This window comes from Chiloscyllium plagiosum, chromosome 11, assembly GCF_004010195.1.
Source record: "Chiloscyllium plagiosum isolate BGI_BamShark_2017 chromosome 11, ASM401019v2, whole genome shotgun sequence".
In the NCBI taxonomy this organism is placed as follows: Eukaryota; Metazoa; Chordata; class Chondrichthyes; order Orectolobiformes; family Hemiscylliidae; genus Chiloscyllium; species Chiloscyllium plagiosum.
Window position 1 is genome coordinate 24,410,414 of NC_057720.1, and position 24,379 is coordinate 24,434,792.

The 24,379-nt window shown below is 39.9% G+C and overlaps 1 protein-coding gene across 2 annotated transcripts in view; it reads left to right on the forward strand.

Annotated features, from left to right (window-relative positions):
* Positions 1-239: 239 nt before the first annotated feature.
* The window catches only part of cfap57 (cilia and flagella associated protein 57), an 85,236-nt gene continuing 61,096 nt past the window's right edge, over positions 240-24,379 (forward strand). The window contains exons 1-6 of one of the 2 annotated variants that reach the window (XM_043698897.1): positions 240-1,322; positions 7,670-7,983; positions 11,471-11,712; positions 14,020-14,188; positions 17,111-17,263; positions 20,002-20,141. In XM_043698897.1, the coding sequence (XP_043554832.1) occupies positions 1,166-1,322; positions 7,670-7,983; positions 11,471-11,712; positions 14,020-14,188; positions 17,111-17,263; positions 20,002-20,141 (1,175 nt within the window). In that variant the 5' untranslated portion in view covers positions 240-1,165. The remainder of the gene's footprint in view (positions 1,323-7,669; positions 7,984-11,470; positions 11,713-14,019; positions 14,189-17,110; positions 17,264-20,001; positions 20,142-24,379) is intronic. The other variant, XM_043698898.1, reaches the window with a different exon arrangement.

Here is a 24,379-nt window from a genome sequence, read left to right on the forward strand (position 1 = left end):
GAATTACCACCACCTGCCCCTCCCCTGATAGTAAATTACCACCTCCCCCTCCACAGACAGTGAATTACCATTACCACCTCCCCCTCCCCCAGGCAATGATTTATCCACTTCCCCCAACCCCGCTCAGCTCTGAACTACATCCCCGACAATTCCAGTAGCACCCATTTCCGGTTATTTGCAGCTGGTTTCCGGCCGGTGTCCATGGTAACAGCGTTATTTACAACAACGAGGCAGATTTAGAGAGTGTGAGGGAGTGAGAGAGAGAGAGAGAGGGAGGGAGAATGGTGTCGGTCAGCGGACAAAGAGAAAAATAACGTGTGTCTGTTCAGGGAAAGGAGATCAGGAAAGGTCAGGGAGAGGTGGAGAGCTAGACAGAGAGAGAGTGATAGAGAGAAAGTGTGATAGAGAGAGAGAGAGAGTGATAGAGATAGAGACAGACACAGACAAGGAGAGTGATAGTGAGGAGAGATAGCTAGAAACAAATATATTGATAGAGAGAAAGTGATAAAGGGAGAGAGAGATATAATCAAGCAGATTGATAGAGACAGAGAGTGATAGGGAGGGGAGAGTGATAGAGAGGGAGAGTCACACAAAGTGACGTGAGGGGGACACAGTGTTAGAGAGCGAGCACATACTGGAGCAAGAATATTAAGAGAATGTGATAGAGTGAGATGGTGATTAAAAAGAGTCACAGAAAGAAAGAATGATAGGTGTAGAGAAAGCAAACTGAGAACCATATTCACAGTGGCAGAGTCATTGTGCTAAAATGGGGCACAGTATACTTGAGTGAATAAACCCTGAAATAGAGTTCAGTGTTCGAAAGAGTCAGTCAGGCAGAAATAATGTTAGAGACTTTATAACAGGCACAAACCACATCAGAAAATATATGAAAACATGAGTTGGACTGACAGGGCATGTTAGGGAGGGCCACAAGCTAAGTATTAGAGAGGCATAGACTATGCAGGAAAAGTGACAGTTGGTTAAAAAAAAAGTGTAAGATTGTGTGTGAAGGCTACTTAGTATATAAAAATCAAAGACCCAGAGAATATACATGAGTGAGATGCCATGTTGGAGATATGAACATGTGGTTTATGAGTAAGACGAAGAAAAAAAATTGAAAGAGAAAAATAGTCTTGAAAAGGGGAGCTCTACTTATCGATTCACTATGACTACACCACTGGTTCAGGCCAATCATATTTTTGGGTTACAAGCCTCTGTTGTTAATAATGTTTTGTATTTTGATGATCAAAGCATAATTTACCCAGCTGGAAGCAGCTGTGTGCGTTACAATGTTGACCAGAAATGGCAGAAATTCATTCCAGGTAAGACTTTTTATCTAGTACAAGAATGGCTCATTAATTGTGCACAAATGTAACCTTTGTAATAGATACAAAAAAGTGAAAGTCCTATTTTTTAAAAAAATCATTCATGGGAATGTGGGCATCGGTGGCTGCATGTGCAAATTATTGTCCATCTCTAAAGGCCCTTAAAAGGTTGATGTTAAACTGCCTTCTGGAACTTTGATATCTATGTGGTGTAGACACACCCAATGGGCTCTAAGGAAGATTAGATTCCCTACAGTGTGGAAACAGGCCATTCAGCCCAACAAGTCCACACCAACCCCATTCCCCCCTGACTAATGTACCTAACACTGTGGACAATTTAGCATGGCCAATTCACCTGACTTGTACATCTTTGGATTGTGGGAGGAAACCAAAGCACCAGGAGGAAACCTATGCAGACTCAGGGAGAATGTGCAAGCTTCACACAGACAGTCACCCAAGGTGAGATTTGAACCCGGGTCCCTGGTGCTGTGAGGTAGCAGTGCTAACCACTGAGCCACCATGCCACGCACAGTTGGGAGGGTAGGAGGAAACTCCACAGAAGGGAGTTCCAGAATTTTGATATAGGGGCAGGTCAATGGAATGATGATAAATTTCAAAGTCAGGATGATGTTTATCCTGATAGGGAACTTCCAGTTATGGCTCAGATGACAACTTGATGGGTTTTCTTCAAGTATTTGCAGAATTGTAGTCTTGGTTTATTTATCAATCAACAATTCCAGCAATTTTACGTCATGCATGGGCTCTATATTTTCTCTTCCACTTGCTAAATGTACAATCACGTAATTGTTTTCAGAGCCACCCCAGGACAGGCTGTTTTAGATCAAGCAATGTGAAACGAGGTAGGATTCATAAGAGATTTTGTAGTTAAGAATTCTGTCAAGGGAAATGATCATAACATGGTAGAATTCAGTTTGAGGGGGAGCAACCCAGGTCTCAAATCCGTGTCCTCAAGTTAAATAATGGCAATTAAAGAGGTATGAAGAAAGAGTTATCTAAAGTAGGCTGGGAAAATAGACTAAGGGTAAAGTTAGTGGATGAGCAGTGGTAGATGTTTAAGCAGATATTTCATAAAGATTAGATTAGATTCCCTACAATGTGGAAACAGGCCCTTTGGCCCAACAAGTACACACCAACTCTCCGAAGAGCAACCTACCCAGACCCATTCCCCTAACTAATGCACCTAACATTACGGGCAGTTTAGCATGGCCAATTCACTTGATCTGCATATCTTTGGACTGTGGGAGGAAACCAGAGCACCTGGAGGAAACCCATGCAGACATGGGGAGAATGTACAAACTCCACACAGACAGTTGCCTGAGGTTGGAATTGAACCTGGATCCCTGGTGCTGTGAAGCAGCAGTGCTCAACACTGAGCCACCTTGCCACCCAAAGCTCATCAAAAATTTATTCTAGTCAAAAAGAAAGACTTGCTGAGGAGGATGGAACATCTATGGTCAACAAACTTGGTCAAAGAGAATATCCAATCAAAACCAAGGTACACAGAGTGGTGAAAATTAGTGGTAGGCTAGAGGGTCTGGAATCTTTCAAGAACCAGCAGCAGATGACCAAAAATCTAATAAATAGGGAGAAAATTGATAATGAAAATAACTTGGTAAGAAATATAAAAACAAACAATAGCAGCTTCTACAGGTATATGAACAGAAAGTGAGGAACTAAAGTAAATGTGGGCTCCTTGAAGGATGCAATGAGAGAATTAAAATCGAACAAGGAAATGGCAGATAACTTAGACCATTATTTTGCATAGGACTGTATGCTAGAGGACACTAAACATCCCAGAAATAACAGGCAAAAAAAAGCTGCTAATGGGAGGAAGGATCTCGTAACAGTCTGTATCATGAGGAACAAAGTACTTGACAAACTAATGGCAGAAAGTCACTAGGACTTGATGACTCACATCAAAGTATTTTGAAGGAAATGGCTGCAGAGATTATGAAGACATTCCAGAATTCACTGGATTGCAGAAGGATTCCTGTAGATTGGAAAATGTCTCTTGTTGAAGAAGGGAGGGAGACAGAAAGCAGGAGACCAGTTGCTATAACATCTGCAGTTGGAAAAATGCTCCAATCCATTATTCAGGAAAAAATATTAGGTCTTCTACTAAAGCTTAATACAATTAAATACTGTAAACATGGTTTTGTGAAAGCGAAGTCATGTTTGACAAATTTGCTTGAGTTCTTTGAGGGTCTAACAAGCTCAGGTCATAAAGGTCAAATCAGTAGGTATAGTGTGTTTCAATTTTCAGAAGGATTCAGTAAGGTGCCACATGAAGGTTATTTCGCAAGATAAGAGGTTACAGTATTAAGGGTAAACAATTAAGATGAATTGAGGATTGGTTAACAAACAGATGGCAGAGAGTTGGGAATAATGGGTCTTTTTCATATTGAAAAGGCAAAATTAATCCCACAAGGGTCGTTCCGAGGGTCTTAATTATTTGCTATCTATAATAGTGAATTGGAGGATAGAGCAGAGTGAAATGTACCCAAATTTGCTGACAATCCAAAAATAGGTGGGAGGGCATGTTTTGATAAGGACATAAGGAATTTGCAAGGAGATATAGATAAGTTGAGTGGCTGGGCAAAGTGTTGGCGTATGGAGTTAAACATATGGAATTATGAGGTCATCCACTCTGGAAGGAAGAATTAAAGCAGATTATTATTTAATTGGAGACAGATTCCAAAAGAATGTTCAGTGGAGAGAGAACTGGATGGTCTTGTGCATGAAATACAAAAGCTTAGCATGCAGCAAATAATTCAGAAAGCAATGTGAATTTTGAATTTCATTGTTAGAGGGTTAGAGTTTTAAAAAATAGGCAAGTCTTCCTATAACTACAGGGTGTTGGTGGAGCTGCATTTGCAACTGTGTTCAGTTTTCATCTCTGTATTTAAGAAAGGTTGTACTGGAATTGGGGGCCATTCAAAAGAAATTCACTAGGCTGATTGTTGGGATGGAGGGATTGGCTTATCAGGAATTACTAAAGAGGTTAGGCCTTCATTCATTAGAGTTTAGAAGAATGAGGGATGATCTTATTGAACATGCAAGGTTCTGAGATGGATAACAAGGTAGAAGTTGAGAAGTTGTTTCCACTAATTGGGGAATCTTGAACTAGAGGACCTAGTTACAATATAAAGGAACATAAGTGATTCAATTGAATTCCTTCTTGCAGAGGTTTGTAAATGCCTGGAACTTGACCTTCGAGAGTTGTGGGAGACTAGATCACTGAAAGTATTTAAAGATGATATATTTTGACTTTTTGGAGAGATGAGAGTTATTTATGATGAGCTGACATGAAAGGGAAGTTGAGAGTTGGGCCTGATTAGCCATGATCTTGTTGAGTTATTTCAGTGGTCAGGGAGGATATAATGAGGGGAAAGCATTCAGAGGAGATGATATGAGTGGATCTAAGGAACAGTAAAAGATCTAAAATGGTAACAGATATTGTATACAGACCTGGTAATAGCTCTGAAATGCTAGATTGTGTAAATACAGACATTAAGCAAGTGTGTAGTATTCATGGAGAATTTTAATTTTAATAGAAATTAGGAGAAGCGGACAAGTACTTGTCAAAAAGGTAGTGAATTTCTGAAGTGTGTCCGGGATAATTTCCTACAGCAATATGCTCTGGACTCAACAAGAGATAAACAATATTGCATTTAGTAATGATTAATGAGCCAGATTTCATTAGGAACCTAACTGTGCATAAACATTTGTCAAACAGTGATCATAACATGATCGAGTTCAACATAGCAAAAGCAAAAACACATGAGTCAGCTACTAGAGTTTTGGATTTAGGTAACAAGATGAAAAAGAGACCATTTGTAGTAAACTGGGAAAATCTGCTAATGGGCAAAAAAACTGAAGAAGAGTGGAGGATGTTTAAAGAAACATTTAACACAAATCAAAACCAGTTTGTACCTCTGAGAGAGAAAGTTCCACTTCACAGGAAAAAAACAGCCAAAGAGATAACTAAAGGACAACTAAAGAGGTCAGGGCAGCATAAAACTCAAAGAAAGCACTTGGAAGCACAGGTCCGACTGACAGCAAAGGGCCACAAAACAGCTTATAAGAGCTCCTAAAAGGTATTATGAAAGGAAACTTGCCAGTGACATCAAAATTAATAAGAAGAAATTTTATAGTTACATAAAGGGAAAGCAGGTGGTCAGGAGCAATTTTGGGCCACTAAAGACCGAAAGTAGGTGTATTATTAATGACTATGGGGAACTGAAAGTCGTGTTGAATAATTATTTTGCCTCAGTATCTGCTGATACTGAAGAGGATAGCTTGCCAGATGTCCTGAGGAAATTAGTAGTGGATCAGGAATAGAGATTGAATAAAATTAACATAAATAAAATGTCAGTCATGAGGAAATATAATAGATTTAAAGAGTGACAAATCTCTTGGACCTGATAATTTCCATTTGAGAGTATTAAGGGAAGTAGGGAAGCACAAATAAATTCCTTTACTCTGGATCTTTCAGCGTTCTTGAGATATAGGAATTATCCTGCTAGGTTGGGACATGGCAAATAGAGTCATAGAGCAAATAGCGCAGGAACAGACTCTTTGGTCCAACTTGTCCACACAGATGGGTAAAAGAGGAAATCAAGAAATTGTAGACCTGTTAACCTAACATTTGTGGTGGGAAAATTGTTGGAGTCTATAATCAATGTTGAGATAATCAATTTTCAGTTATTCAGAGAGAGCCAGCATGGATTCATGATAGGTAGGTCATGCTTGACAATCCTTAATGGATTTTTTTGAAGAGGTGACTAAGGTAGTTGACAGAGGAATGTCTGTGGATGTTGTTTATGTGGACTTTCAGAAAACATTTGACGAAGTCCCATATAAGATACTGTCAACTAAGGTCGAAGCCCATGGAATTGAGGCAAATGACTGACCTGGCTGGGAAATTGGCTGAGTAGCAGATGACAGAAGGTATGAATGATGCACAGGTACTCAAATGGGCAGGATGTCAGTGGTGTCCCCATTATAGATGGTGCAGATGAAAGATTAAATGAGTGGACAAAACTGTGGCAGGTGGTGTTCAATGTAAGCAAGTGTGAATTCATCCATTTTGGACTGAAAAACATATATGTAAAGGTACCATCTAGATAGTAGAATTTAAATATTGTGGATGTCCAAAGAGACTTGTGGGTGGCTGTGGTTGATCTAATAATCCTCTCCTCCCTTTTCATTCTTTATCCATATAGTCCTTAATTTCCTCAGAGATTAAAAATTTTTCTACCCTATCCTTGAAAATGCTCAACAACCCAGCATTGATAGTTCTCTGTGGTAAAAGAAAATCTACAGATTGACTACTCTCTGAGAGAAAACATTGTTTCTCATCTATGTCTTAAATGGGGGACCTCTAAATCTGAGATTATGCCCTTTGCTTCTACTCTCCCTCAGGGGCATCAACTTCGCCAACTGACCCTGTCAGGCTCCCTAAGAATCGTGTATGTTTCAATAAAGCCTTTCATTCTTCCAAACTCCAACAAGTACAAGCCCAACCTGCTTGATCTCCCAATAAAATGTCTCCATACCCAGGATCAACCAAGTATACCTTCTCTAGACTGCCTGTAGTGTCAGTATATCTTTTCTTAGGCAAGGGAACCCAAACTGTTCACAGTATTCCAGGTGTGTGGATGCTGTATATCAGAAACAAAGACAGAAGTTGCTGCAAAAGCAGCGGGTCCGGCAGCATCTGTGGAGAGAAATCAGAGTTAATGTTTTGGGTCAAGTGATGGTTCTGAGGAACAGTCACTCAACCCAAAATGTTAACATTGATTTCTCTCCACAGATGCTGCCTGACCTGTTAAACTTTTCGAGCAATTTCTGTTTTTGCTTCCTACTTTTATACTCCATTCCTTTTGAAATAAAGGCCGGCATTCCACTTGCCTGCCCTATTTCCCACTGAACTTGTATGCTAGCTTTTTGTGATTCATCCCTAATTTACCAGCTCTAATGGTTTTGAAACAAGGCTCGAGGGGAATTGCCAGAGGAATGGCTTAACTACTGACTTGCCATTCAAAGCTGCTCCCTTCTGCTGAACCTTTTCCAGATGATCCAAATGACATTGAAAGCTTACTAGAAGATTTACATGAAATAATCTGCAGTCAAGTTTTGTATTACACTCGTATATATTTGCTTCTGGAACATTCTATATTAATACATCCAATTTTCCTCTCTCCAACAAAGAAAATGCAGGATTTTACTTATGATATGGTCATGTCACATGCCAACATGTTTCTACCAGTTTTAAAGACATTAATTAATAACCTATATATATGCCATACTATTGAACGCAGGTGCTGAAAAAAGCCAAGGGATGTTGGCTCTTGCATTTAGCCCCAATCACCGATATCTGGCCGTTTCTGAAAAGGGTGAAAAAGCCACAGTGACTATATATGATGTACAGCACGATCAAAGCAGAAAGAAAAAGTCACTAAGTGTCAATGATCTTCACGCCCAAGAGTTTGTCAGTATTGCCTTCTCACCAGACTCCAAATACCTGATTGCGCAATCTGGGAAACCGGATTGGACACTGATTTATTGGCTATGGAAGAAACAGAAAATCATTGGTGTTATGAAAACTACCACGAACACAAACCCTATTTATCAGGTAATCATTGTTAATTCTGTCACGTTACTTTCAACCACCATCATTTCTCATTTCTTTAGAAGTTGACCAAAACAAGACTTCCAATTTACATTAGGATTTTGGATGATGCATTTGGATCAAGTATCTAAAGGCATTCATATCAGTGCTGTGTGCTTTTATAATACTTTTGTGAAAAATGTTAAAATAATTAGAAATTAGAAAGTAGGAAGAAAGGTTTGGTGAAATGCAAAATCTAACTCTTCTCAAATAGCCTTGACCATGTATTAAATATTTTCCACTATATTTGAACTACTGTAAAAAAATGAGTAAAACTAAATTCAAATAATTAATGTAATCATTCCTTTTCCTCTTCCTAATTAGAATCTCGGAGAAAAGGCCACCATGGAAATTCTTGCTCATATTTTGAGAGGCTCCTAATGCTTATTGTCTGACATTGGACGCCTGTCCACATGTGAATGAAACCGTAGAGATAAAATCACCAATGTCCTGTGACATTGAAGTCAGGAGGTTTTCTGTTGTTTCCACCCTGGTCTGTGTAATCTTCACCCTGAGTGAAAAGTTTGAAACTTGAGGGTAGACCCAACACAGTGTAGCAGATGAGTGTAGCAGATGTCAAGTGGCGAGCTATTTTCTTTTAAGAAGCCTGCCAATTTAAGTGCCAATCAGGTAGACCTGCCTGCTGAAGCATGTCTTCATTGCTTGGCAGCAGCACCAGGGAGAAACAGTGGCTGCTGCTGATAGCCCAACTACCTGAGGCTCTGACTGCCAAAGGACCCAGGCCACAGCAGATTGGTAGCATGAGGCAGACCATGTGGTATGGTCAGAGGGAGGGGTGGGGAGGAAATTGGCAGCGAGGGAGAGTGGTGGCTCTTGGTTGTCATGCCAATCCTGATTCTGATTCCCTTGATCAGGCACTGAAACCTGTCAATGAGGGACACCAATGACATGTACCCACCTTTCTCTCTACCCACCCCCAGATGCCTGCAAACAAACCCAGATAATTTTTACTTTTCACGCTCTCTGGTCGATTAGTCCACCATCTGCTGCTGGGTTGATGCTGGTGGCAGGGGGAGGAAACCCTTAGTGGGCATCACTTGCTTACTTTGGGGTCTTAATTGGCATTATGTTGGACATTCACAAGCTTTTCCACCATGAATGTAGTTGGTCCTGAAACGGGAAGGTGATGAGGTCGATCTTGCCTGATTAAATATTCCCAATGCAAACCTGTACAGGGAGGGCATTCAATTCCATCTAACATGTGAATCAGAGCTATTATGGAATAATTGTGAACTAGTTTCTAGTTTAATGTTATAATCCTATATATAGTTAAAAATCACACAATACCAAGTTATAGTCCAACAGCTTTATTTGGACACACTAGCTTTCGAAGCGCTGCTTCTTCATCAGGTAGTTGTCAGCCACCTGATGAAGAAGCAGCCCTTCGAAAACTAGTGCTTCCAAATAAACCTGTTGAACTATAATCTGGTGTTGTGTGATTTTTAACTTTGTCCATCCCAGTCCAACACCGGCACCTTCAAATCCTTTCTTTACATAATTAATTGATTTTAATGTATGTACAGTTGAAATCAAACTCTTAAAAAAATATTGTTCAGAACAGGCTTAGTCTAAGAATGCCTGTTTCTATTTGTCCTTAATATTAAATTAATATGAATTGCGGCACTCTATGCTCTGCTAGGTAGGGAATTTTAGGATTTTGATCTACCTTTGCGTAGTAAATGGTAATATCCATCCAAGTTGAGACATTACATAATTTGAAAGCCAAACTAATTGCAGCATGGAAGTTTCAATACATTCCAGACTGAGGAGCTGGAAGACACGGTCACATGATTAATGGAAGGATGTGACTGTAGCAAGACAGGCTTATAAAGGCAAATCCATTATAATATAAATTAAGAGGAATTTATGTTAACAATTTTTGAGAAGATTTGTAGCTCAGGTTGGTGATATGTATGTAAGTTAGCTCACTGAGCTGGAAGATTTGTTTTCAGATGTTTCGTCACCATGACTAGGTAACATCATAAGTGAGAGTCTCCAGTGAAGCACTGGTGGTAGGTCCTGCGTCGCTATTTATAGGTCTTCGTTTCTTAAGGTGGGTGATGGGGAAAATTAACAAAGAATTGTCCACTTTGTGGGTGGAAGTGCAAGCTAAATTGAACTGGTAAGACTGTTCTTCGAGAAGGTTGAAAGGAGATTTAATAGTGATGCTCATAATCATGAGTTGTCTAGAGGTGGGGAGAAACTACTCCCATTTGTATAAAGTTTGAGAACCAGAGGACCCCAATCTAAGGTGAATGACAAAAGAACCAAAGGTGATTTGAAAGAAACAACATTGTTGCAGAGTGGGGGACTTAGGACCTAAAATACACTGCCTGAGAGTGCGGTGGAGGTAGATTCAATCATGTTTCTCAGAAAATGGAGATAAACACTTGTTGAAAGCCCTTGTGGATATTATGGACCAGATGGCCTCCTTCTGTGCTGTAACCGTGATTTTAATATGTAACATGGTGAAATCAAGTGTATTTTTCATTGCCTACCAGTTCATGATTAAGTCAGAATAATTAATACGCTTAAATGCTTGCTTTTTCTCTCCTGATGCCTGTTTCTCCTCATCCTCATTTGCAGGAAAATTTAACTGGTCTTCAAGAAGATATAGCGTTTATGTATGTGGATTATAAGTTAAATTAATGCCTACCCTTAATAATGCTGCTCAAAAGTAGCTGTTAACAAATAGGAAAAGAAAAGATCTTATACACTGTACCTTATATAATTTTTAAATCCTGGTTGTGGGCATGTCTAGGATAGAACTGTGAATGAATAAGGTTTCAGAAAGTGTTCTGATGGGTTAGAGTTAGAGTGAGAGATGGAATTTATTTACTCAACTTTAATCATTTCACGCATGTGTATATGTTCGGTCAGATGCTTCTACCTCCCCCAGTTGTCATTATTTCCGATTAAGTTGCATACATCTATTGAGAAGTTTGGATATAAAAATAACAAGCAAAATGAGAAAAATGGTGAGGGTGTGAACAACTATTTCCCACTGCTAATTAACCTATGCTAGGTACTGGCCTTCAGTAACTAGTGAGTTGGTGTGGGTGCAGCTTAACATGTTCTCTGTGTTGTTTTACATTCTTACCTTCAGATCTATTGAAAATTGAACAAGGTAAGAGTGGTGGATGTATAGTGTTTTATTTTGTAGAGTAATTTATTATCCTTTCTCTACACTTATTTTTATTCAGTTTCCTTCATTAGCTAATATTCCTTTGATTCTTTCTTCAGGAATTAATGTATTTGCATAAAAACAGGAATATAATATCACTTTCATGACTGCAACTGGTTCCAGTAATTATTACGTTTCCCCTCCTTCCAAACAGTACAGTACAGTCTGTTTAATACATCACAGACATCATTGAGATTCCTGGAGTGTGCTGCATACACAATCTTGTAATTTTCTTTCCTATATTAGATCAGCTTTAACCCTCAAGATAATACACAGATATGTGTGGTTGGGGATGGCGTTTTAAAACTCTTGCGATATTCTGATGGAAACCTCAAACAAACAAACTTCCAAAAGTTTGAGCTCCAGAACTTTCTCGCACATGCATGGATGCCAGAGGATCACATCATTGTTGGCACTGACACAGGAAAACTTTACCTGTTTGAGTTAGCTGAATTACGCTGGGAGTATTCAATAGTGCTAGAAATCAGGTACAGTATAAGTGGAGACAATACAGTCCCTAATATAACTTGCTGTATTTTCTCAATAGTTCTTTGTTTTGGGTGGGTGATCCTTTCTAAATATTAATGTATTCTCAGTTATTTCTTGTTCTGTGAATAAAAAAAACCTAAAAAGGCTATCTAAATAAACTTTGCTATTATTGTAAGAAACTGGCTTAATGTTGGAAACATCTGAAATAAGCAAATATAGCAAAAAGATCTGATGGTCCACAAATTTCTTACTCACAGCTTTCCATCCATTCACAATCCTGTGATTTGCATTGATGACTTTAAACATATTAGCATTTTCTTTCCTCCAGGCAAAACCACAGCAAAAGGTGTGCTAATTAAGATCAAATGTGCTTATGTGTTTTGTGTTACTATATTGGCATTTTGTCTTACTATATTGTTGCTACTTACTACAAAAAGTTTAGCTTTTAATAGACTACAAATTGACATCCAGTGCTCTCATTGATTGTAATGATTACAGCTCAAGTCAATAAAAATTAATGAAGCCAGTTGTTACAAATAGAGTGGCCTTCTGCAACCTAAGTTTGAATCTGTCATTATTTTTTGAGATCCGAACATGGAGGGTATTAAGACAAATCTTCAACTCTGGCATACAGCTCTTTGTAAAGTCATGATTTATGTGGAAATCAATTACTAATAAGAATATAGAAATTGACTGTCAGGAAAACAGTATTAGATTAGATTAGATTAGATTACAGTGTGGAAACAGGCCCTTCGGCCCAACAAGTCCACACCGACCCGCCGAAGCGCAACCCACCCATACCCCTACATTTACCCTTTACCTAACACTATGGGCAATTTAGTATGGGCAATTCACCTGACCTACACATCTTTGGACTGTGGGAGGAAACCGGAGCACCCGGAGGAAACCCACGCAGACACGGGGAGAACGTGCAAACTCTACACAGTGAGGCGGGAATTGAACCCGGGTCTCTGGCGCTGTAAGGCAGCAGTGCTAATCACTGCGCCACCGTGCCGCCCCATCCACACCTGCACAACTTAGAGTTTATCCTGTACTTCATTTCATAGAATCAAAGAATACCCATAATGCTGAAGATGCCTACACTCCTCCTTCAAGTATTCTGACCCATCAATCCTGGCCCATAACATGTTAGAACATCATGGCAAAACAATTCATCACTTCACCTCTCTCTCTCTCTCCTGTAACCATGGAACCTTCAAAATAATACAAATGGATTGTTTGTCCACTCCTTGAGGTCATGCTGATGAGCGTTGACCCTCCTGAAGTTCATGCTGATACTTAATCCCTGCTCACATCTAGAATCCCCATTGCCTCAGAATTTAAGCTGATTTCTATTCTCCTCCCCCCTTGAATTTATCCTGGTGTTCCCACTCCCCAGAGTTTGTGTTGACAGCCACCACAACTTTCTTTTACAGCCTCCTACCTAGAATTTATGCTAATTTTCCACACCTACACAACTTAGAGTTTATCCTGTACTTCATTTCATAGAATCAAAGAATACCCATAATGCTGAAGATGCCTACACTCCTCCTTCAAGTGTTCTTGCACCCTTACTCCCTCACCAATTCCTTTCAGTTCATTCTTATTGTTTTCCCATCAACAATAGCTAGTTTTTCCTTTTTCTCCTTACCTTTCAGCCAGTTAAATGCTAAAGTGACAGCAATAACAATTTATCCCAACATCTTTCATTCTCTTCTTTCCCTTTCCCTTTCTTCTTTTGTCATCCATTTAGCTCTATCATTGCCATCACATTCATCATTGTAAAACATACAACAAATAGCCTTTATTTCTTAACCTCTTAATCCCATTCTACTGGCATTTCCACTTTGAAGCTTTACTTACTTTGGGAGGAAATTGTCTTGTTCCTATGAACATTTCCTTTTTGGAACCTTGGTTCAAATATAAAACGGTAAGGGAACTTGCAAGGGTACTGATGTGACAAAGTCAATCATGGATTAAACAAATTGATTTGAGATGGCACTTTGTGTAAGGAAACAAAATACCAGAGGGAAAATGGCTACTATTTCAGTGTAAAAACATTTTAATCAATGAATTTATAATTACATTTAACTGAGCCAGGACGACCTGCTGAACTTCTGGAATTTTGTATGCAATAAATCAGTTGCTTATATCAAATATTTTGTGCAAATTGAGTCAACATGTGCTATTAGCAATGCAGTATTCCTCTTGGAGAATGTATAACCAATGTTTTAAGTTGTGTATTAGAATTATAAAAATTAAATAAATTATTTCATGTAATGTCTTTGATGTTGCTACCTTAACAGAAAGTCTCCCTCTATCAGCCACATGCCTCCACCTCCACCTCCTCAAGCTAAAGTGACAGCAATAACAATTTATTCCAAAGGGTTTATTTGCTCTGCTGGACCTGGTGTTGTGTATATGTTTGAAAGAGGAGAAGAGAAGGATACCTTTAAAAAAACAAGGGTAATTAGGGTGAGTTCTTCATTAGACGAGACTGAAATAATACTTGTAATAATAAATATTGAATAATAATTGTCGTGTATTTAAAGCAGTAATAGTCTCCCGCACTGAGAAGATTCAAAGGCATTTGGAAGCTCTTTATGTAGTAGGGAGTAAATTTTAGAAATTAACAGTGGAAATTTGAAGTGAAAATATAAGGTACATAAATGAGTTGAATAGGTACTGATATTTTGTGGTATAGATTCTGCCCACAGCTATTGTCACTTAATATGGCAACAAGGAGTGGCTCTTCAATCCATTTTAATTAATACTTGAAATTCACCATCTCAACTGTTGCAATTTTGATTGATTTATTTCATAATGCCATACACTCTTGTTATTCAGTCACACCTGTTTATCAATGATGATGATCATCATCATTATTGGTAGTCACTCGCAGATGAGGATGACACTCTTCCAATCTCAGGGTGAGTCTGTAAGTGGCTGTATAGACTGATGTGGCTGCCACAAGTTCTGTTATACTTGGGGCAGGTGGTGGTCACGGGAAGAGATGGATAGGGCATTAGTATGACAGCATGGTCCTTTCGCTGTTTTCCCCTGGCTTCCATTTTTTTTCCCGATGCCAAGTCTTGAGGTTCTTGATGCCTTCCCAGAGGCTCCTGCTCCATTTTGGACGGTCTTAGACTAGTGATTCCCACGTGTCTGTGAGAATGCCGCACTTCACTATTGAGGCTTTGAGAGTATCGCTGAAGCACTTCCTCTCCCACCTGGGGCTCACCTGCCAGTTCAAAGTTGGGAATAGAGCACCTGCATGGGGAGTCTCGCGTCAGTCATGCGGATGATGTTCTGAACCCATCGTAGCCAATCTAGGGTGGTCAGTGCCTCGATGCTGAGGATGTTGGCCTCGTCAAGGATACTGGTGTTGGTGCATTTCTCTTCCGAGCAGATTCGCGGAATCTGGCAGCATTGGTGGTACTGCTGCAGTGTTTGAAGTGTCTGCTGTAGACAGTCCACATCTCAGAGCCATATAGGCGCCAACCACAACAGCTCTGTAAACCGTGATCTTGCTATCAGGCGACTAGCAAAATCCTGTATTTTGATTATTCACTGATTGTAACATAAACTGTATAGAACACTGGGGACCCTGGGCATAAGTTTATTCTGCAATTTTACATCAATTCTCTGGGGACAGCACTGCATACACCTTTGAGTCTGACAGTACAGTATTCTTCTGACAAGTGCCCCCAGGGTAAGCTTAGTTACATAATACATGCACATTTCTTCCTCTTAATATCTGAAACAACTGAGGTAAAGTTTGCCTGTTAAGGTTGATCCAGTAGTTCTGTTCAGTACTCAAATTTTTATGATGTAAAGCTATTTCACTTATTTAGACATTATTAGCCAGTGTACATTGAACAATAGTTTAAAGTAGAATATACATAAAGTAAATTGGTTAAAAAACCCTGCAAAATTATTCACTTTTATGCTTTTATTTCAAATCCACTGAATTATTTCTAACCATCAAAGAAGTGAAGAGTTTTATTTTGAAAAATAGCATTTCCAGAAGTTGTCAGAAATTAGTTTAGTAAGTAACTACATTATGACTAACATCTGTTCAGGGTCTCGAATCTAGATTCTGAGAAATTCATGCACATAGAGTTTACATTTGTCCAAAAAGGAAGACATATATTTTGTCCCTTAAGGCATAGCCTACATCCTTGTCCTAGTGAGCTTAGGCATTGTTTGGTGACAGATGACTCAGGTAAACATAGCGTCATGCAGCACAGAAACAGACCGTTTAGTCCACCTCGGCTTTGCCGACCAAGTTTCCCAAACTAAACTAGTCCCACTTGCTTGCATTTGTCCCATATCTCTCTAAATCTTTCCTATCAATGTACTTGTCCAAATGTTTTAAATACCTGCATCTACCACTTCCTCTGGCAGTTCATTCCACACACAACTACCCTCTGTGTGAAAAAGTTGCCCCTCAGGTCCCTTTTAAATCTTCTTCCTCCTACCTTAAAAATTGCCCCATAGTCTTGAAATCCCCCATCCTAGGGAAAAGATACCTGCCATTCACCTTATCTATACCCAGAAACATCCTGGTAAATCTTTTCTGAAACCTTCTCCAGAATATCCTTCCTATAACTGGGCAACCAGAACTGTTCACAGTACTCCAAATCATGGCCACACCAATGTCCTGGACAACATCAACATGATGCTTCAATTCTTACACTCAATGGTCTGAGCAGTGAAACATACTTTCTAAGAATGCAACTTTCTAAGAACCCTGAGGTCTCTCTGTTCAACAACAATACCCAGTAATATTGTTGAAACATTTGATTAGGTCATTGGCTTGCAGGATTATTTAGAACTGTTTGAGAATAAGCATCTACCACTACACGTCCTGTAATGTGATATACAAGATGACAACTCTTAACATTGCCATCAATCAGTCAGTTTTAGGCATGACAATGTTTTGGAAGGTAACTCATTTCCAGGTCTTCCATCAGCAAAAGGAAGTTTAATCTTTTACAAGATCCAGGTTACTGCCTTCTCTTTATTTTGTATTTGTTCACATGATGGGACATCAATGGCAATGACTCACCATTTATTGACATCTTTAACTGCCACTGAGGTGGTGATACTGAGTTACCTTCTTGAATTCCTACAATCTATATGATGTAGATGGGAGATGGGAATTCCAGGATATTGACTTTATGGCAATATAATTCCAGTTCAGGAAGATATATGTGACTTGAAGGGAAGCATGCAGGTGGTGGAACTCTCCAGGAGACACTAAAGATGATGTTTCCTTTTCTGTTGATCAATATCGTTTTGAGCATAGTTTGTGAAAAAGTTTTTAAATTATATGTGTGCCTTTTCCTTACCATCACCTTTTTGGCTGAAATCCTATTCTGTGTTGCCCACCAGATTCCACAGGATCCATACAGCACAGATCCATCCCATGCAGAACAGCAAGAGATTTCAACTCTTTGTCTTAGTCCCTCAGAGGAAGCGCTAATTGCTAGTACAAATAAGAACCAATTGTACAGCATCACATTATCTTCTGCTGAAATAAGTAAGGTGAGCACTGCCTTGAGCATTTTAGGAATTAGCATGATTAACATGAAATGAAAACTTAATAAACAGAAACATTCTAATAACAAACAGGTTACATAAGTGGGCAAAAAGTCAGCAAATGGGATATGATGTGTGAAAATGCAAAGTCATTCATTTTGGAAGAACAAGATGTTATTTAAATGAAGAAAAACTGCATAAAGCTGCACCACAAAGGGGCTTGAAGTTACTTGTGCATGTAACACAGAAAGCTAGCACACAGGTGCAGCAGGTAATCAGGAAGGCTAATGAAATGTTGGCCCTTATGTCAAGAGGGTTGGAGTATACAAGTGGAGAAAAAGTTTGGGCTGCAGATGTTGGAGATCAGAGTCAAAAGTGTGGTGCTGGAAAAGCACAGCAGGTCAGGCAGCATCCGAGGAACAGGAGAATCGATGTTTTGGGCAAGGACCCTTCATCAGGAATTAGGCTACTGAGCAAAGGGGGTGGAGAGATAAATGGCAGGAGGGATAGGTCTGAGGGGAAGACAGCTGAGAGTGCGATAGGTAGCTGGAGGTGAGGGTAATGGTGATGGAGGAAGGTGGAGCCGATAGGTGGGAAGGAAGATGGACACATAGGACAGGTCATCAGGGCGGTGCTGAGATGGAAGGTTGGAACTACATAATGTAGGGGGAGGGGAAGTGAGGAAACTAGTGAATTTCCACATTATGCCATGTAGTTGAAGGGTCCAAAGCCGGAAAATGAGATGATCTTCCTCCAGGCGTTGGGTGGTTAGTGTGTGGCAATGGAGGAGCCCAGGACCTGTATGTCCTTGGTGGAGTGGGAGGGGGAGTTGAAATGTTTGGCCACGGGGCGGTTGGGTTGGTTGGTGCGGGTGTCCTATGTAGTGAAGAGTAGGGAAGTCTTACGGCAACTGTACAAAGTGTCGGTGACACCACATCTGGAGTAATGTGAAGAGGTTTTCTCCCCTTGTTTAAGGAAATATATCATTTCATTGGATGCTGTTCAGTTAAGATTCACTAGGATGATCCTTGATGTGGAAGGATTGTTGTATGAGCACATGCTGAACAGGTTAGACTCTACTCACTGGAGTTTGGATAAATGAGAGATGATCTCATTGAAACATACAGGATTCTTGACAGGATAAATGCTGAGAGGATGTTTCCCCTCATGGGGGAGTCTAGGACCAGAGGGCATGGTCTCAGAATAGAGGGATGCCAGTTTAAGACTGAGATGAAGAAGAATTTCTTTGCTCAGTGGGTTGTGTGACTTTTGAGAGAGCTATGGGGGAAGATTCCTTGTATATGTTTAAGGCTGAGATAGATTCTTGATCTTGATTGTAGGCGAATCAAGGCTTATTGGGAAATTGCATAAAAATGGATCTGAGAAATGTTAGATCAGCCATAATTCTATTGAGTAGCAGAGCAGGGTTGAGATGCCAATGTCCTACTCCTATTCCTTTTCTTATGGTCTTGTTGTCCTACAAACCTGGAGCAGAAATCAAGACTAAATTTACAATAAACCACAAGCCTTTGTTCAATATTTGCAAGATTGTATAATAGACCACAATCTTTTGACTTGATAGTTGTAACATAGATCTGCATTGGAGTATATTAACTGGAGGCAGTGACGTAGTGGTAATGCTCCTTGACAAGTATTCTAAAATACAGGCTCATGTTCTAGAGTGTCAGTGTTAGTAATGCAACAAAGGGTCAATCAGAATGGCTCCACAGTTGATTGAAAATATATTAATCATTTTTCAAGCCCTAGTTTCTTGTGGTTGTGGATGATTGCACCTCCCCATTTTAAACTTATTGGGAAAATCTTTTGTTGTGCTTTTTGTTGCACTTCAGCCCCAAGCTCCTGAACTTTAGGTATCTAATGCAGAGGGGTGTATGCAAGTCAGAGGACCTCCTCATGGGTCTGCTCTTAGGCTTGACCAAATTGGCTATTAACAGGTCCAGGCAGTGGGCTGTGGAGGGGGTCATTTTTGCTGACTGTCTAGCCATCTTCTGTGCCAACATTCATTCCCAGGTGTCCTTGAAAATGGACAGCACGTTGTCCACCAATGATGTTGATGCCTTTAGAGCGAGGTGGGCACTGCGAGGTGGATACAATCCTTTATCTCCCTCTCCAGCTCTGTTTTGATTTGGTCCCTCCCCACTCTCCGTATCCCCCTCTCACTTTTGGTAGTTGGCTTTGCCTATAATGCTTTGCACAAACACTTCTAATTGGCGATGGTCCAGGTGATATGGTGATGGGAAAATTGTTTGGTTGTGTGTGATAACATCTTTGGATGTAAAAAATAAAAGAGCGAGGCTCTTATTGTTTGTTGACAATTACCCTTTCTTTTTAGTTATTTGTCCTAGAACTGCTTTCCTAACAATAGTGTCTATATATCTATATGTCAAATGTTGCAGCTTTTCAGGAATATGACTCAATATCATTCTCAAGAGCAATTAGGGATGATGGCCTAGCCACTGTCACCCAAATACCATGAGTGATTTAAAAACAAAATTAAAACAGAAATTGCTGGAGAAACTCAGCGGGTCTGACATAATCTGTAGAGAGAAAACATTTTGAGTCTCATAACCTTTCTTCAGGACAAATTCACAAAAATTAAGTTCCGACCTGAAAATTTAGTTCTGCATCATATCTTGTCTTATTCAAGCTACAGTGATATTTGACTGTGTATTTAATCCATTGTTTTGCATATCTTCAGATCTATTTTGTCTTATTTTTAACAGAGTGAGCTGACACATTTTGAATTTCTCTGTCAATCGTTCCACTCCAATGTCATCACAGGCTTGGATATCTGCATTCGAAAACCCCTTGTTGCCACCAGTTCGGTAGATAGATCAATACGCTTGTGGAACTATGAGACGAAGTATGGATTGCAGCTCTTTTAAATCTGTATAATAAGAAACAGGCAAAAATGACAAAGTATTTTTTCTATTAGCAGAGTGCATAGTGCTAAACTGCATTGTGAGAATCCCATGTTAGGACATTTTCTAGACCAGTCAATTAAATAAACAAGATTATTTAAATTTTCTACTTCACAATTTACAGGTCTTTTATCTTTAGGACTTGAGTAAATATTTCTTCCCTTCCCCTTTTGTTCTCTGTTATTCCAACTTTTTCAACTTCCACATTTCTCAGTTCTGCTGAGCAGTGTACACCCAAAATGTTGAGACCATAAGACATAGGAGTGGAAGTAAGGCCATTTGGCCCATCGAGTCCACTCCGCCATTTGATCATGGCTGATGGGTGTTTCAATTCTACTTACCTGCACTCTCCCCGTAGCCCTTAATTTAATTGATCTCTGCCTTGAAAACACCCAATGTCCCAGCCTCCACTGATTAGATTCCCTACAGTGTGGAAACAGGCCCTTTGGCCCAACAAGTCCACACCGACCCTCAGAAGAGTAACCCAACCCCCTCTGACTAATGTACCTAATAACTATGGACAATTTAGCATGGCCAATTCACCTGACCTGCACATCTTTGGAATGTGGGAGGAAACCTACATAGATACGGGGAGAACGTTGAATTGAACCTGGGACCCAGGCGCTGTGAGGAAGCAGTGCTAACCACTGAGCCACCATGTTGCCCCTATTGTTTTGGATTCTGATTGGCATGCTGAGTATTTCAGCTCCCAGCATTTAGTGTTTTTTTTATTGAAGACAATGAATTAGCCATGATTACTACTGATATTTACAACACCGAAAAACAATGAGCTCTCAAATCTAAGAATGTAGCAACAATTTACTAAGTAAATATTTTGCAGTAATTTGAAGTCTGTCCCAAATGTTGAGGTCTAACTTTGTGAGTTGAATGGTCTAATGTCATAATGTATTGGAATATTAATATTTTATGATACAATATGTAAGGGTACAAATGTTCTACCCCAGGTATCTTAAAACTCTTCATATGCTGTTGAGAGGTCACCAACCTCTCTGCCAATGTCTATGGAACTCAATTCAATGTCAAGAACAACATGTCATCATTCTTGAAAGTACCATGCACTTCATGTTGGAATAGTAATCTGAATGGCTTCAAACATTGATTTTAAATCTCTTTTAATTTCAATCTTGCTCCCTACATTTTCCATATCTCCCATTTTCCACATTTTCTCTAGTTTCTGTCTTTCTCAGCTATTTATGTCTCAACAAATGAATAAGAAGCAGGAGGAGGCCATTCTGTTACTTTAGACGAATCTGTGATTTAAAAGGTTTTGATAAAAGGTGTATTATACCATATATTATTGACATTTAGTATTTGGATTTTAAAATAGAGACAGATGAATTTTGGACATTGCTGTAAAGGCTTTTTTAAAAAAGATCATGTCAGAAAGTCATTTCGAACAGTGAACTAGATACATCATTTACAAGAAGGCAAGTGGCTAAGTACCCAGCTGGATACCTGTGGTATTAAAGTAGAGTTTATGCTAAATTTATGTGAAAACTGATCAGGGCCATTAGTTTTGTCTTGACTTGACCATAATGGGAGTTATGTACAACCCTCCCAGCAGTGGTCAGGACCAGGGGCACAAGATGTACTAGGAAATAGGGCATGTCAGAAAGGCAAGGTCATGTTGATCATAGGAGACTTCAATATGCAAATGGTCTGGGTGGATCCAAAGAAAGGGAATTCATGGAATGCTTACAGGATGGCTTTTTGGAACAGCGTGTGATGGAGCCCACAAGGCAGCAGGCTATTCTGGACTTAGTGCTATATAATGAACCAGACTTTATAAAAGATCAGGCAGCATCCAGGGAACAGGAGAATCGACGTTTCGGGCATAAGCCCTTCTTCAGGAATGGGGAAAGTTTGTCCAGCAGGCTAAGATAAAAGGTAGGGAGGAGGGACTTGGGGGAGGGGCGGCGCCCCTCCCCCAAGTCCCTCCTCCCTACCTTTTATCTTAGCCTGCTGGACAAACTTTCCCCATTCCTGAAGAAGGGCTTATGCCCGAAACGTCGATTCTCCTGTTCCCTGGATGCTGCCTGACCTGCTGCGCTTTTCCAGCAACACATTTCCAGCTCTGATCTCCAGCATCTGCAGACCTCACTTTCTCCTCCTTTATAAAAGATCTTAAAGTAAGGGAACACTTAGGAGGCAGCAATCATAATGTGGTAGAGTTGTCTGCAGTTTGAAGGAGAGAAGGCAAAATTGGATGTAATGGTGTTCTAGTTAAATAAAGGTAATTACAGGGGCATGAGAGAGGAACTGGCGAAAATCAACTGGAAGCAGAGTCCAGTGAGGAAGACAGTAGAGCAACAATGGCATGAGTTTCTGCGTGTAATTGAGAACACATTATTGAGGTTCATCTCAAAGAAAAGAAAGATTATCTGGGGTGGAGAAGATTAGACAGCCATGGCTGACAAAAGAAATCAGGAAATATATCAAAGAAAAGGAGAGAGCCTATAAAGTGGCCAAGAGCATTGGGAACAGAAGATTGGGAAGACTACAAAAACAAACAGAGGATAACAATGAGAGAAATAAGGAAGGAGAGGATCAAATATGAAGGTAAGCTAGCTAGTAATATAAGAAATGACAGTAAAAGTTTCTTTCCATACATAAGAAACAAACGAGAGGCAAAAGTAGAAATTGGACCGCTCCAAATTGATGAGGGAAGACTAGTGATGGGAGATAAGGAAATAGCTGAAGAACTTGATTAGTACTTTATGTCAATCTTCATAGTGGAAGACATGAGTAATATCCCAAGAATTAAGGAGAGCCGGGCACAGAGTTGAGTATGATATCCATTACAAAAGAGAAAAAGCTAGAAAAAAATCAAAGGTCTAAATATTGACAAATCTTATGGCCCTGATGGGCTACATCCTAGAGTTCTGAGGGAGTTGGCTGAGGAAATAGTGGAGACATACAGGAGTTAGGTCTGAAGGCTGATAAGTCCCTGAGGCCTGATGGTCTACATCCCAGGGTACTGAAGGGGTGGCTCTAGAAATCGTGGATGCGTTGATGATTATTTTCCAGAGTTCGATAGATTCAGGATCAGTTCCTGCGGATTGGAGAGTGGCTACTGTTGTACCACTTTTTAAGAAAGGAGCGAGAGAGAAAGCAGGAAATTATAGACCAGTTAGTCTGACCTCATTGGTGGGAAAGATGCTGGAGTCAATTATAAAGGATGAAATTACAACACATCTGGATAGCAGTAATAGGATAGGTCAGAGTCAGCATGGATTTATGAAGGTGAAATCATGCTTGACTAATCTTATGGAATTTTTTGAGGATGTAATTCTGAAGATGGACAAGGGAGATCCAGTGGATGTAGTGTACCTAGACTTTCAGAAAGCCTTTGATAAAGTCCTACATAGAGGGTTAGTGAGCAAAATTAGGGCACATGGTATTGGAGGCAAAGTACTGACTTGGATTGAAAATTGGTTGGCTGACAGGAAGCAAAGAGTAGTGATAAACGGCTCCCTTTTGGAAAGGCAGGCGGTGACCAGTGGGGTACCTCTGGGATCAGTGCTGGAACCGCAGCTTTTTACAATATATATTAATGATATAGAAGATGGTATTAATAGTAACATTAGCAAATTTGCTGATGATACAAAGCTGGGTGGCAGGGTGAAATGTGAGGAGAATGTTAGGAGATTACAGGGTGACCTGGACTGGTTAGGTGAGTGGACAGATGCATGGCAGATGCAGTTTAATGTGGATAAATGTATGGTTATCCACTTTGGTGGCAAGAACAGGAAGGCAGATCACTATCTAAATGGAGTAAAGTTAGGTAGAGGGGCAGTACAAAGAGATCTGGATGTTCTTTTACACCAGTCAATGGAGGTAAGCATGCAGGTACAGCAGGTAGTGAAGAAGGCTAATAGCATGCTGGCCTTCATAACAAGAGGGATTAAGTATAGAAGCAAAGATGTTCTTCTGCCGCTGTATAGGGCCCTGGTGAGACCGCACCTGGCATATTGTGTGCAGTTCTGGTCTCCAAGTTTGAGGAAAGACATTCTGGCTATTGAGGGAGTGTAGCGTAGGTTCACGAGGTCAATTCCTGGAATGGTGGGACTATCTTATGTTGAAAGATTGGAGTGAACTGGGCTTATATACACTTGAGTTTAGAAGACTGAGAGGGGACCTGATTGAGACGTATAAGATT